Source organism: Heterodontus francisci, chromosome 5 (genome assembly GCF_036365525.1).
Source record: "Heterodontus francisci isolate sHetFra1 chromosome 5, sHetFra1.hap1, whole genome shotgun sequence".
Taxonomy (NCBI): domain Eukaryota; kingdom Metazoa; phylum Chordata; class Chondrichthyes; order Heterodontiformes; family Heterodontidae; genus Heterodontus; species Heterodontus francisci.
In genome coordinates this window covers 140,544,394-140,560,210 of record NC_090375.1, presented here as the reverse complement: position 1 = coordinate 140,560,210, position 15,817 = coordinate 140,544,394, and the positions used below count along the sequence as shown (strand labels likewise).

The following is a 15,817-nucleotide window of genomic DNA, read 5'->3' as shown; positions in this document are numbered from 1 at the left end:
CCTTATCTTTGTGTTCAAATCCATCCATGGCCTTTGCCCCAGTGTTGGTGGCCATTCCATATATTCAGCTATCTAGGTTGCAAGCTTTGGAATTCCCTCCATAAACCCATCTACCTCTCCCTCCTCCTTTCAGACACTCCAAGCTTTTGGTCACCTGTACTTATGTCTTCTTCTTTGGCTCAGTTTCAATATCCTTGTCTGATTGTGTTCCTGCAAACCGAATTGAGATGTTTTACTATGTTAAAGGCACTATGTAAATGCATGTTGTTGGCATATGACAGTACAATAAACTAACAAATGACTTTCTTTTCCCAACCAGCTGAAGATGGCTGTGGTGGAACCCTGCAAGGATCCAGTGGCATTATTTCCAGTCCAAATTTTCCTGGTGAATATTATAATAATGCAGACTGCACCTGGACTATTGCTGCAGAGCTTGGGGATACCATCTCACTCATTTTTACAGATTTTCAGCTCGAAGAAAAATATGATTACTTAGAAATTGAAGGGTCAGAACCCCCATCGATATGGTAAGTAAATAATCTTTATGTTTCCCAAAAAAAGTTTTGAAATAAAATTACCAATCTTCCAACAGTTATTTGTATATATTTGAATTGAATATATTTTGAAGGGAAGAATTGAAATATCTTGTATCTTCTCCACCTATTAAGTTTGATGTTCTCCGAAACTAACCAGAGTATTCTATGGCTCAGAAAGGAAAACATAATTTATACCAGATAGTAAGTTGATGACTGCAAACTACCGGTTAATCTGTTACAGCAGAACTACTTACCTCAGTTGAACTATTAAGTCACAGGTGTAACATTTGAATCAGGTTTTAATTGACTTCTCATGTTACGTCAATGGTACCCAATCAATTGATGTATATAAACAAAATTATTGTCTAAATACATGGCTGTAAAATTGGGTTCCACAGTGCCCGTAGCTTCGGTGCTAAAGGTGTCATTTTGCTATCAAAATGATGTCCTCGCTTCTCGTGATCACTTCCGGTGCTGCCTACACTGACCATCTTAGTGAGTGCCTTAACCGGGGCTAGTGTGCAGAGTAGGCAGATCGTGACGTCAGTCAGCGTGTAATGATGATTTGACGCCAGTGCTGCCATTTTGGACCTCGCCGCTCTAGCTAATGCCCTCCATTAACCTCGTACAGCTGAGCATGCACTCAGCAGCAGGAAGAACCCCCCACCCACCCCACCATCACTATTTAAAGGGATCATTAATAACTTTCAGGTTAGTTGCTGATTACTTTCTACTGGCTTTGAGTTTATGGAAGTGCTGGATGTTTAGAGGATTTGGTTCAAATTAGTAAAGTCTGCAGGGAGTGGTGCTGAACGTGCAGAAGGCATTGGATAGGACTGCAAGGGCTCTGGGTACACCCATTGCCTCCAGTCATGGGTGCTATAGTTACAAGTGCCCTTGGGTTGCAGCGTGAAAGGGAGATGGAGCAGATGCAGTAAATTATAGGATAAGCTGCTTGCAGAGGGTGGTGCGGCAGTGGGGAGAGGAGCTCTCAGAAGGAGGCTTTATCCACCTAGGGTCTTCTGGGAACATTTCTCTTAAATCTATTTTTAAAATGGCACAGAATGAATGCATCATAACTGCTGCCAGGATGATGGGCATTCATCAGTGTGATGTGCTGAGCATGGTCATAACACCAACTACAAACTCCGCAAGTGGTAACCTTTGCGATTGCAGTGCATCTCAGCATTGAGATGCGGCACCCGAAAAGCCATGTGTGTGCAGGCAATGCACTATCTAGGCAAAGCCATGTGCGTGCTCTGCCTGATTCTCTATGTTCAGAGAGAACAGAAGAAGTCCCCTCTCCTGGCATAAAGAGCATTTGTCACCACCCTGTTGCAGCAAAGGACGAATTGGGAGATGTTAGCAATGTCGCTTGTTTCAGCCTGGAAGGATCGCAATGCAAAGAATTGCAGAGCCACAGTCACCTTCACAGCCACTGGCAATGTTGTTCTCATCTTGCTCTGAGGTTGTAGGTCTGTTTCCAAGAGGTGACAGAGTTCCATGAGCATATCCTTTGTGAATTACATAGCATGTGCATGGTGGGAGCATGAATGCTATAATCCTAAGAGAGGACAGCAAGTTTGTGCTCCATAGAGCCACTGCCAGCCCCTGGTGCAGTGCCTAAGCAATCCAAGTAATCTGCTGTAGTACCAATTACTGGACTGCTATGAGATCCTGAAAAGACCTTTGAGCACTGGTATCTGCAGCCATAATGGCATCAAGCTGAGCCTACATGACTTCTATAGCAGTGCTCTGACATTGGGTGGCTTTGGCTTGTGCTGCAATGGAAGCTGAAATATCCATCATTAGGTGCTGCATCATGGTTGGGTCTGCAAGTGTTCTCTTCGAGTTGGCCACCACTTCCATGCTGGGGAAGATGGGCTGCAAGCTCTGCACAAAGTCCTGTGTCAAGTTGGAGCATGACACATCAAGGCTCCTGACATTATCAGCAGACTTTCTGCCAGGACTGCCAATGCACCAGGCATTCCTGCGTGCATGTCCAACAGCTTTTCGCCATACACCACTCCATCGACATCTTCATCTGAGTCCTCTACAGCAGCACTCGTGTGACCGCACCTCCCTGGGAGCTGGCACCCATGCGATCCTTCTGCCTGCCCTGGCTGCAACTCAGTCATGGGCTGAATTTTATCACCCCTGTAGGGATGGGCTGGGAGGTGGGGGGGACCCAAAATGGCAAGGGAAAGCAAGGGTTGGAGTGCCCGTCGCCTTCTCGATGCCATTGAATTTTGTCAGGGGTAGGGAAGGCCAATTACCACTGCTGGCATTTAACCAGCCATGGGGGGAGGTGTGGGGGGCCTTTGCCACCTGGGGTGCCTGCCCAGTAAAACCTGGCAGCCTCCCTGTGGGATGGGGTGGTGAAACCCTCCTGTTTGGGCAATCTGTGGCCCAGGTAAGGCCCCAGTGTCAAAGGCCACCCCAGCACCACACACCCTGCCCTCACCAGCCAAACCCCCCCCACACCCCTCACCAGGGCATATCTGACTGGCCCCAGCAAGCCTGCCTCACTTACCTTCACTCCAGGCGTCCAGCACTGCTCCTGTTCCCTGGCCTGTACCAGTCTCAGCAATGGCCACCACTCCCAGTGGCACTGCTGGGACTGCTGAGCTGCTAACCCTCTGATTGGCTGGCAGCTCTTGGAAGTGGCATCTCCGTCCTTAATGGGATGGGGACCCCGGTGCCGGGATGTTAATTGCCTGAGCACCATAAAATGCAGCCGGGAGTCCTCCCAAATAGCTGAGGCGGGGATCACGCCACCATTCTGGTCTGGGGTCACGACATCCACCGCCTACATAAAATCCAGCCCACCATGTGCAGGCCCCACCTCTATGCTACCCTTTAAAGTACGTGTAGTGCCAGTATCTGAGTTGGTGGCTGCACATATGAGATCGAGTGAAAGTGTTTCACCTTCATTCGTGTCTTGTTACTCTTGGACTTAAGGCTCCTGCACTAGTTTTTGACCAGGTGGCGGCAGTTCTTGGGTATCTCAAAGTAGAAAGTCACAAGGTTATGGTTCGGGTGAGAAAAGGGGCAGGGGTGGTGGCGGGAGAATGTAAGAGGTGCCTGCTTGCACCATCTGTATCTGCAGCTTTTAAATCACAAGAAATTGTTGGTTGAGGGGAAAGTGGAATGTGAGAAGTTGGATTAGGTGGGAACATACCGTCAACATCTATGGTTTCAGTGCTGTTGCTGGTCATCCTGCTGAAACATACTTATGATCTGTACATTTTGTAAATCAGAGCATGGACAAAGTTTACATAATATGTATCCAGTCTAATATTCCATCTCTGGAGTTGTGCATCATTCATTTATAAATATCAGGGGGAAAAAAAACAAGACTGATGTGGTGAGAAAGGCCATTTGTCGTCTCCCAATCTACCCAGCCATTAGAAAATACATTGCTTCTTCATTAGAGTATCCAGCTGTTTTCAAAATATTCTCGGGCTTTCACCTCCATGATCTGGGATTTGCTCACTCTCTACGAGGACAACGACGCATAATAATTTCAGACCTAGGTTGTCCTTTTACTATTTTGTTCTACTGCTGTTGTTTATTTTGAAGTGGTGTTTGGACTTAATGAGCTGACTTTTTCTGAGGAGCTGGAAGTCCTGCCGCTGCGGGGGTTAGGTTGAAAGAAACAGTTGATTCTACTCTGGCGGGTGGCAGGACCCTGGAACAGCATTTTGCCAGCAGCAGCCAATTAACAGGCTACCTCTGGGGCCGCGATCCGATTGAGTACAGCATCCGCCCCCAAGAGCTGCCGGCCCAGTCAGAAGATTGGCAGCTCAGCAGCGCAACCACTAGCAGTGGCCAGTGCTGAGGTTGCAGCTCCAGGATGAGGGGATCTCAATAGTGAGGCATCCTCGAAGACATATAAGTTTCTTTGGGGAAGGCATGACCAGGCAGGCAGGCCCCAACGACTGGGGTAGGTGGGGTGGGGGGGTGGGGGTGGGTGGCATTGATACGGCACCGACGCTTAGGGAGTGGGGGCGGCCACTGCCGCCAGGAGGCCCCTGCATGGACCATGGAGCACCCATTCAGGTGGGCCCCTCCCTGGGTAACATGCTGGGAAGCTGCCAGGGTGCAGTGGCAGGCCTTTCCAGTGTGGGCAAAATGCCCGCAGAGGGGGAATATAGGTCTTAATTGGGCCACTAAGAGGCTCAATTAGACGCCCAGTAGGCAGTTGCACCACTGAAGTTCCTGCCGCTGGCAACATGCTATGGCGGCGGGAAGACGTCGGGCTTCCCTCCCGATGCTTTCCCCTGCCATATTGCCAGCCCTCCTGCCTCCCAGCCTGACCCCACTTGGCCTGGAAAATTCAGCCCAATATTTCTACACCTTTTACTACAACATACCTTCTCATTGCCTCCTCTCAATGGTCCAAAGCCTAGATTTCCCCAGTGTTCTCTTGAAACTGAACTCTCTACTGTTAAGAATCAGCCTTGCACCTCTGACCTGTGTTACTCAAAAGCTTCAGTGTCTTCAAGGGCACCATTCTCAAGATGTAGTCTGATCAAAGCATTGTATAATCTGAGTGTGATATCCACTGACTCATATATATTGGCTTTATAGTTTTATTTGCCTTGTTGATTGCTGTTCTACAGAGCTTGGACATGTTGAGCATTGAATCTTGAGCTCCTCGATTCCTTTCACCATCACTCTTCGTTACTATGACACAATTCACAGAGAGCATGTGAAGTCCACTTTTCTTTGCTATGTAGAGTACTTTACACAGGTCTGTTTTATCTGTCACTGATCTGTCCACTTACAGATTTTATCAACACATTTGTAGGTCACTGGCTACCTCTTAGGATTCATCTGCCCCTCTATTCCCTTTTCTTATTGTCTGCAAACCCGAGCAGGTTTCAACTGAGATTCTGAATTCAAGTCATTACTGCAAATTGGAAACAGAGGGTTTCAATGCTGAGGAGAATCCACTTGACACTATTCCCCACTAGGAAATACTTGTTACTTCCTATTTTTCAGACAATTTCTTATCTGTTCCCAGGTTTCACCTCAATCAACTTAAGCTTAATTAACAGACTTTTGTCTGGAAATTTGCCAAAGCATTTTGAAGATGTAGTAAGTCTTGCCATAGGACTTTTCACAATCCATTTGGGATGCCACTTTCTCATTAAATTCAAAGTGTGCAACATTTGGATCTATGGAGTCTAAAATGGCATCTACAGCGTACGTGTACACTTCTGGTCTGAGTTGCGCTGGACGCCATATTGGTGAGGGTATTAGCACACGTAGTAAATGGCAGCCAGAAGCATACAGAATAGGCAGATCAAGACATCAAGCAATGTGTCGCACTGATTTGACCTTAGTGCTGCCATTTTGGAATTCAACGCTCCAGCTAACGCTGTGTCTTAATCATAAAATTCTGAACACGTGTTCAGCAGCAGGAAGGTTCCCCCACCAGCACTATTTAAAGGGATCAGCTACTTTAAGATTAGTTATTGATTGATGTATTTTGGCCGTTGCCACAATTGTACAAGTATTTAGGGAAAATACAATATTCCACTAATACCGAACAATACAAGCTGACATTTTGAGATGGAGACATCTGGAATCTGGAAGTGGACGAGAAGAAAACCTCATAAAATATTCTGTTTTGTATTAAAATGTTCTCCGTTTAGTTCTTTGCGGAACTTACTCGTTGGATTCTTGTTTCAAAATGTCATTTGTTATTGCCCATAACAAATTCTTCCTTCTGCCTCCAACAAAAGCCATTTAGTGATGAGAAGGGCCATGAACATAGGGCCAGTTTTTTGGTAATGTTCGAAGGTGTGGCAATCTCATGACACGGTTGTATTTTAAAAAATGTAAAATGAAATTGTATATTTGAAAGCAATATTACTGGCCAATGTGAGGAGCCATCAAAATTATAACCAATATTGACTAGTTTATTAAGAAATTTAGCTTGGATTTTAACTCCTGGCTGTACGACTGCGGGCAGGGCCCAAGGCAAATGGAAAATCATCTGGCCCTCTACATTGTGAGGCCCGGGAGATTTTAACTTCTGAGCTTCATCTGCATGGGCCCTGTCAGACTTCTCTCTGAACTCGGGGGAAATCTCTAGTTGGTCAATGAGCAGGAATGGAAGCTTGGGTGGTGGGAGATCTCTGCCAGGGAACCAAAGGAATTGTTCCCATCAGTCAGGAAAGTGGCTGAGTGGGGAATTGGGATGCCATCATGGTCAGCGTCGGGAAACAAAACACGGGATAGGGAAGGCCCAACATTTTCTTGTCGGTCTTGGAGGAGCATGCCTGCTCTGCTTAGCCCATGAGGAAACAAATGCAAATTAAAATGACTCGGTTTTCTGTGGCTCTTCATGCTGTGGATCTGCTTGCTGTTACATTTTACTGGTGGGTCTGGCACCGGACAGAACTGCTGCGATTTTGAGTTTAAATTATTTTGGAGTCTTAATTGCATTGTAGGATCCTGATTTGATCCTGCCTGTGGCGGGTGCCTCGGCTGCCTCTGAAGACTCCATGGTTAAAATCGCAGCCAATGCAGCAGTGAGTACTCCTAATTCTATTTTAACCAGTCTGCCTGACTTGGATCTGCTCAGCATTACCTGATCTACAGGTTATTCATTGTGATGGCTTTGATTGCAGCCTTTACAATGAAGGCCTTCACCTCTCGCATGAATTCGCCCAATGCTATCCAGTTAATGCTGTAGACAGCAGTTAATTTCCTCATATTCCATATTGTCATGTGAAGCACCAGTATGATTGTTAGGTTGTCGAACATATTTTTATTTGCATGCATAATTTCCCATACATTCCAAAATTGCAGCGCGCTCACTGCCATTCAAGCTGAGCTGAGCTTGTTCAGCAGATCATCAAAAACTGAACATGTGGCTTGATGAAAGTTCATTGAACTGAAATGTTAATTTTGTTCCTCACTGCACAGATGCGGCCTAACCTGCTGAATATTTTCAGCATTTTCTGTTTTTAATGATATGACTTCTTGGTCTGTGTTACTTTGTACTGCACAAATGTTCAGAAAAATGTGTTCCCCTATTTCTAAAACCTTAAATGCATTTGGCTCTATTTATAGTTTAATCTATTTGCAATGATACATTCAAGGAATTATGTTTTTGGACATCTAGGTCTTGCTGTCCATCCAACCCTTTCAGCATCTTTCCCATAACTTCAATGGAAAAGTAGATCAGGAGAGGTGGAAAATGAACAGTGGATTCGTTTTGACCTGTATTTTGCCTGCTGTTAAAAGTTAAAACCCTTCACTGAGAGTATAATCCCATTGCTTGTGCATCCTTTGAAAATATACTCCCTCACACTTATATCAACAGTAAAATGAATGTCACATGACTCTCATTCTGTTATCTTCCTGAAGTATATTAGTCATTTTCTTTATATTCCAGATCTCCTACTTTTATGGCACCAGTCAATTTTAATATTATGCTCCTTGTGTTCAACTCTAATTCATCTATATATGCTGAGAACAAAAGTGGACCCAACATTGTCCACTGCTGTGCACCACTTCCAACCCTTCTCCAATTCGACCAAAACCCATTTACTCCAACAATGTGTTTCCTTTCTTGTACTGTCCATCACCAACCAACATTCTGTCTGCGCTGCGCTGCTCAATTTATACTTATACTGCACACCTACATTTATCTAGCAAGCATCTTGTGAGACACTTTCTTACCTTTCTTCTATTTAATGAATAAATAGGATTAAAAAATCCTTTTATCATGCACCAGAACACTACACAAGATGGAAGAAGACTGATCCATTCTCTTAGTATTGGTATTGCAGTTCCTAGACAAGCTTTCCAAAGCCTCGTACAATTACAACTGCTCAGGATACAGTTTGAGGAGGGGGTCATGTGCAGGAAAGTGGCTCCAGTGTGAAATGTGAAAGCAGGGGAGTGAAATGTTTAAGCAGTTGTTACCAGGTGAAAGCAGAATGCTGTGCCTGTCTGTTATGTTGTCAGTGAGTGTATGATTGGAATGATAAGTAGAGTTGGTATAATATCTCTTTGTGATTGGGGGAGAAGCATGTGCAGTAGGGGAGGGAAATGCTTGGAGTGCTGAAGGATGGGATGGTGAGAATGTTATGGTGAGCTGTAATGCAAGGAAATGGAGATCGAAAGACATCATTGTCATTTGTACTGCTGGAGTCAGGTTGTTGAAGCGCTTACGATAATGAACCCATGTCTTGGCAGCAATGGCCCTTGGGTTGGCATTGTCAGGCTGACCACTCCAAGCCTGCTGCAAAGTCTGTCTTGCCACCCTCCTGCCATCTGAGTCGAGAAAGGATCAGTGTACATTCCCTCAGCTGGTTCACAAAGATCTGGGAACGTGAGATATCTTGCAATGTGATCCTCAGAAAATGTCAACATCAATTTCAGGACAGTAAAAGGAGACCCCACTTTAAGTGCTGCAAGCATATTTTAAATAAGCATTTTGTCCACTGGAAACCAGGCCCTCCCAAGGGGTTGGCTGCCCATCGCCACTGGCAATTTGTGAGCAGCCTGCCAATTGAATTTAAATGAGGCTGGATTATCAAAATGGCTCAGGCTTCAGACTGATGACATCAGTGGACAGATTGAATTCACTGCTGATTTCCTGCTCTAAATCTGCTTGAAATCACAATCTATCCCAGTGTCTTTATCTCTCACTTTCTCAAAGCCTCTTTCTTTACCTTGCTTCCCTGATATTTTATGAATATTTATTTTAGCTAAACTTTTGCTTCTATTCAAACAGCTTTATTAATCCTGCTGTGCTTCTCCAGTCCCAAACGTAGCCTTTTCTCAACCCCTGCCATATTAATTTAATTCCTCCTCCACTGCTCTATTTACCCTCTCCCCAAGGACATTGATGCCAGTTTGGTTCAGATGATGACTGCTCCTTTGATTATAACCTTCTCTTATTCCAGAATTCACTCCAATGGCCCAAACTGAACCTTACTCTCTTGCAGCAGCCCTGAAGCCAAGCATTGACCTTCCTAATCGTCGTCTCCTGAACCTGTCCAGCACATAATGCAGAAAACAGAGAATACCACTCCTGAGTTCCTGTTCATCATGGCCTCCTTCTATGCCGTAAATGACTCTATTTAAGGGGAAGCTAGATAAGCATGTGAGGGAGAAAGGAATAGAAGGATATATTGATGGGGTTAGGTGAAGAAGGGTAGGAAGAGGCTGCTGTAGACTATAAACACCGCCACTGATCTATTGGGCTGAATGGTCTGCTTCTGTGCTGCAAGTACTTTATAACTTTATCTAGTGACTAGCACTGTAAACTCCCTCTGCTACAGCTGATAAATATTTCTATGTATGTTAGTGATTCAAAAATGAACAATAACTTTTGGCTGCTTTCTCTCCTGTGCCCTTAGCTTTTCCACCTGTTCTGCAATGTGGCAACAAACCATGCTACGACTGGATAAAAGGCTGTCTTTTCCCATGACTGTCAAGTCTTTCACTATTATCCTAACCCCCACCCCAGATAGTCTTTTGATCCACAATGCCACTATGTTGCTTGGGACCACCCTTCTCTGAGTCATGTCACTCTCGACCTCATACTTGTCCAACACTGAAGTATCTTACAGATCTTTAAAGGGTTCTCTGCACCCAAGTGTATTCTCCCCTGCTGCACCTTGTCTCTCACATCTCTCTTTCCGCACTATTCCTATGTCCTGAACTATCTGACACTGCCTCTTGGGTGGACATATTCTGGAGAGTATAATCTGGAAATCCCTCATCCACTCTGATGCTGCAGAGTTTGATCAATTACCGTTCGAGTACAGAAATCCTCTGCTTCCGACACTCAATTTTATTACACTTAGTGAAAATTTAGTGTTTAGATTTAATTACAAGTCACTAGTATGGACCAAAATAAATAATAGCCCAGAATTTGCTAGAGTGGGATATGTCATGCCACGCCCCATTAGTTAGACTTTTCTCCTCACCCTTCAGCTCAAAAGTATTTTTCCCTGCAACATGCTGGAAGTACGAACTGATAATGGCATTGTGAGGTCAATGGGGCATCTGAGACCTTAGTGGATGATGGGACCAACAGTTTATCTCCGAAATCAATGAGATTTAAGGGTTGAAAAAGAAACGGAAGAATACAGTGAATGTTGAACTAGAGTTAAATCAGGTACAAAAAGTGAAATAAAGATTGGATTGAGAGAAAGAAAAAAGACAGAGAGGAAAAGTAGTAAAAAAAATCAAAAATTGTAATTTAAGAAGTCTCAAAGAAGAATTTACAAATGTAGGAATGAAATTCCACAGTTTAAATTGTTCAGTTTCTGGAATGGAGAGATTGATTAACATTGCATTAACAATTATCACCGATAAAAAGGTACTTATGCTGTTACATATGAGCTCTAATTTGCTGCGATGAGTTTAAGTAGAGTTTAATGTGCAAATCTTGGAACTCACGGGGATGTTGAGGGTGAGCTGCCGATTCTGTGCAGCAAACAGAGCAGCAAGTCATCCAGCAACTTCTGGCGATTCGCAATTCAAGGGGTATCTCTTCCTCACCACAATTTGTTGGACAATTTGCACACTAATAAAGGCATACACCATTAAATTTATTGTTATTTTGTCAGCAAATTCTTAGCCAATGAAGGAACACAGTTTTGAGCTCATTATCCAGTCTCAGACAGAACTGGGAGACTGTGCAATACATTGTTTCTTTGTAAAGATTGGAAACCGCTGACCTGAAGTCTTGTGTCAGCTATTAATTACTGTTTTACTCATTTGATATCCAGATGACCATGGTATCTTTGCAGGTGTATGTCAACACAATAAGAAAGCAAAAAAAAATGAAATAATAAACTTGCAAATTTAATCAAAGTATAGTCAATTGTCAAAGCTGACTAGATGACTGAATTAACTTGAGTTACAGAAATATTGCCATGGAATGTGATGGCACTAGCAGCTGTGGCCGGAATTTTGCACTTGTCGGACGGAAGCCATCCACCAACCAAAAGGTCGGTGGCAATTCCACGTCAGCCGGGCCTGGGGATCCAGACCGATTTTACGGTTCGCAGGCCCTTAATTGGTCTTTGGCATGACTTCCTCCTCATTGAAGCAGGAAGTCCCGCCTAATGGAGCTGCCAGCGAATCAGCGGTGGCCATTGCTGGGACTGCAACTCAGCTTCAAGATCAAAATGACAAAAAGGACAGAAAAGAGGTAAGTTTTTGGTGCCTCGCGGGGCACATAGTGCTCGATCAGGAGGGCTCCCTCCAGGGCATCAGAAGGCCGCCTACCTTTTACAGGCAGCTTTTCTCAGGCCTGGGCCGCCCACCTGCCAACTTTTTTCAACGTCACCTGGCGTAAAATGGAGGTGGAAGCAGGTCAGGAAGGGCCTCCCAAGCCTCCCACTCTATTTCACGCTCTCCCACCCCCACCCGCTACCTGCCCACTCTTTGGGAGTGGCGTAAAATTCCAGCCTGTGTGTACTCTAAATTATCAAATGGAGGAATAAAGAGCCATGTGATTTGAAGGATGCCTTGCAAAAAGGAGGCTTGGAGCTCCATTGTTGAAATGTAGCTCTCAATTAGCTGAATGAATTGTTGAAATTTGTTTTTCTTTCAATTCAATAGTAACAGGCCAAATAATTATCTCTAGGACCTGCAAGTGTGAATTCACAATAGAGCTGTGACTGTTGATATGAATTGGTCTTACTTTCCACCAGTGCTACATTTATAGTGTAAATACAGCCTTAATTCTGAGTCAGCCATCAATTTGACATTGGAGTGAAGCAAAATGAGACTCCCTGAAGGAAAGAGTTTACCTCCACCTTGGAGCCTGGTTTGTATTAAATTGTCACAAAATTACGTGCATCTTCTTTACAAAGAACTTGCTTATTATTTGTTACATGACAGTTGTACAGAGCAGTATTAAGTAAGTTCCACATTGCATCATAGGCTACCAATAAAATCTAGAAGATTTTAGTTATAGTTACCATTTTTTTAAAATATTGGCATTGAGTATGAATGCAAGGCAGATCAAAGAAAATTGATCATGATTATGGTGTGCTAGTGGTGGAGAGACTGAATGTTTATGGTGGTGGTTGGGGAACCCAGCAAACAGGCTGCTTTCCAGCTGAATAGTGTTACATCTCATGTCTATTGTTGGAGCTGCTCTCATACAGGTGTTACGGCTACATGGTGAGATTTGGGTGGTTCCCACTGTTCAACTTCCATCTGACTGTTATTAGGGTTTAAGCCCTTGTATTTTATTTGTTAAATAAACAGAGAGTAACAGATTTTCTTGTAGGTTTAAAACAGAAAATCAATTATTTATTGATCAATATGCCTTATCCAGAAATTATCACAACCACATCCCCTCACTCATTCATTCTTGCATACATACACAAGAGACAGTTAGAGAGGAAGAAGCAGTAAGTGATTATAATTATGTTATGCTAGTTGACCTAATGGTTTGTGGTTTGAAACAGCAATCACACAGCACTGCAGAGGTCAGAACAGAGCTGCAGGGCTGAATTTTCCCGGCCCATTGGTGACAGACTGGGAGGTGGGAGGGCTGGCAAAATGGCAGGGAAAGGTATCAGGAGGGGAGCCCGACGTCTTCCTGCCGCCATGTCATATTGTCAGCAGTAAAAAAGTTGTCCTCAATTGGACGGCAGCCCCTGTGGCAGCCTCTTAATTGGTCGCTGCTGGCAATATGTTGCCTTGCATCCCACCGCCGGCCGAACTAGTGCGTCTACCGCTTTTGGCTCCTGGGCGGGTATTCACCGTCAGCCGCAAAATTCAGCCCACAGTTTCTTCCATCTGCATCCTCCGAAGTTTCAGTGTGAAAGCTGGTACAAATAAGCCTGTGCAAGTATGACCATTCTTCACACGAAGGCCAATAATGCTTACCTCGGTTTGTGGTTGTGTCTAAGGATGCTACAACTGCTGCTTTCTGTATGGTTGACACATATGGCATAACAGATGCAGTGTCCTGCAATGACTATATTTGTGATAGAACATATCCTTCAGCAGTTCCAGAAGTTTCCTCAAGGCTTGTTTCTGCACTTGTCACCGCTGTTATCACTGCTCTCTTTGAATGGCTTGAGTGTTTCTGTAGTGGAAAAGCGAATGAAAGCCTAATTGTTAGCAGTGCAGTATGCACATAAAGAGGTATGCCTTACTCATAATGTTGACATGAGTTGGTACGTGTCTTAGAATTTGCACATAAATTGCTAAAACTCTCAGCAGTTCAGGCATTGCCTGTGGAGAGAGGAATGTAGAGTTAGAGTTTTAGGTAGATGACAAAGGATCATAAGACCAGAAATGTTCATCTTCCTCTATCCACAGGTACTGCCTGGCATGCTGAGTGTTTTCAGCATGCTCTGTTTTTAATTCAGATTTCTAGCATTTGTAGTATTTTGCTTCTTGGAATTTGTGCCTTGTACATAACAAATCGACAATTGTATGTGGAAGAAAAACATACCTAGAGATGCAGAGCATAACAGGAGTAAATGCTTTCAGTACTACAATAGTAAGAAGACATTCACAGAAAAGGTGAGAACCATATGAGAACAAAATTGATGATCCTTATAATACTGTTAATATACTAAATGCTTACTCCCTCTAAGTATTCGCTTGGGATGACATTAGTAATGTGGTCTTCCCAGGTAGTATTGACTGAAATACCATGAGGTGGTAATCATCGGGCTCAAAACAGTAAAGCCTCACAACACAATTTTGAATTAAACTGTGATATTAGAACAATGTGACGTTAGAATCATAGAATTAAAAAATGGTTACCGCATGAAAGGAGGCCAGTCAGCTTATCACGTCTGTGCTGGCTCTCTGCAAGAGCAAGTCAGCAAGTTCCAGTTCCCCACCCTTTCCCCATGGTCCAGCAACTTTTTTCTCTTCAGGTGTTTATCCAATTCCCTTTTGAAAGCCACAATTGAACTTGTTCCCACCACACGCTCAAATAGTGCATTCCAGATCCTAAACACTCGCTGCATAATAAAAGCTTGTTCTCGTGTCACCATTACTTCTTTTGCCAATCACCTTAAATCGGTGTCCTCTGGTTCTCGATCCTTCTGACAATAGGAATAGTTTCTTACAATTTACATTACAATCATTACAATGTAATCTTAGATTACAGGACGATATAGGTGATCTGGTAAAATGGGCAGAGCGATGGCAAATGGAATTTAATCCTGAGAAGTGTGAAGTAATGAACTTTGGGAGGACTAACAAGACATGGGAATATACAATGGTTGGTAAGACCCTAGGAAGTACAGAGGGACCTTGGTGTACTTGTCCACAGATCACTGAAGGCAGCAGCACAGGTAGATAAGGTGGTTAGGAAGGCATATGGGATACTTGCCTTTATTAGCCGAGGCATAGAATATAAGAGCAGGGAGGTTATGATGGAGCTGTATAAAACGCTAGTTAGGCCACAACTGGAGTACTGTGTACAGTTCTGGGCACCACACTATAGGAAGGATGTAATTGCACTGGAGAGGATGCAGAGGAGATTCACCAGGATGTTGCCTGGGCTGGAGTGTTTCAGCTATGAAGAGAGGCTGGATAGGCTAAGGTTCTTTTCCTTAGAGCAGAGAAGGCTGAGGGGAGACCTGATCGAGGTATACAAAATTATGAGGGGCATAGATAGGAAGAAACTTTTTCCCTTAGCAGAGGTGTCAATGACCAGGGGGCATAGATTTAAGGTAAGGGGCAGGAGGTTTAGAGGGGATTTGAGGAAAATTTTTTCACCCAGAGGGTGGTTGGCATCTGTAACACACTGCCTGAAGGGATGGTAGAGGCAGGAACCCTCACAACATTTAACAAGTATCTGGATGAACACTTGAAATGCCATAGCATACAAGGCTATGGGCCAAGTGCTGGAAAATGGGATTCGAATAGATAGGTGCTTGATGGCTGGCACAGACTCTGTCTAGACTGTTCATGATGTTGAGCACCTCTATCAAATCTCCCCTCAACCTTCTCTTCACTAAGGACAACAACCCCTGCTTCTCCAATCTATCCTCGTACCTGAAGTCTCTCATCCCTGGAAACATTTTTGCAAACCTTTTCTGCACTCTTTCTAAAGCCTTCACGCACAAAGTGCAGTGCCCAGAATTGGACACAATATTCCAGTTGAGGCTGAATTCATGTTTTATAAAGATTCATCATAACTTCCTTGATTTTGTAGCCTATGCCTTTATTTATAAAGCCCAGATGGCTTTTTCACATTCCCAACCTGCCCTGCCATCTTCAATGATCTGTGCACATATACCCACAGGGCTGGC

General features: G+C 44.0%; 1 protein-coding gene across 1 annotated transcript in view; it reads left to right on the top strand.

The window, feature by feature from the left end:
* The window catches only part of csmd3b (CUB and Sushi multiple domains 3b), a 2,327,439-nt gene that overhangs the window by 1,024,392 nt on the left and 1,287,230 nt on the right, over positions 1-15,817 (top strand). The window contains exon 5 of the mRNA XM_068032163.1: positions 320-527. Coding sequence (XP_067888264.1) covers positions 320-527 — 208 coding nt within the window. The remainder of the gene's footprint in view (positions 1-319; positions 528-15,817) is intronic.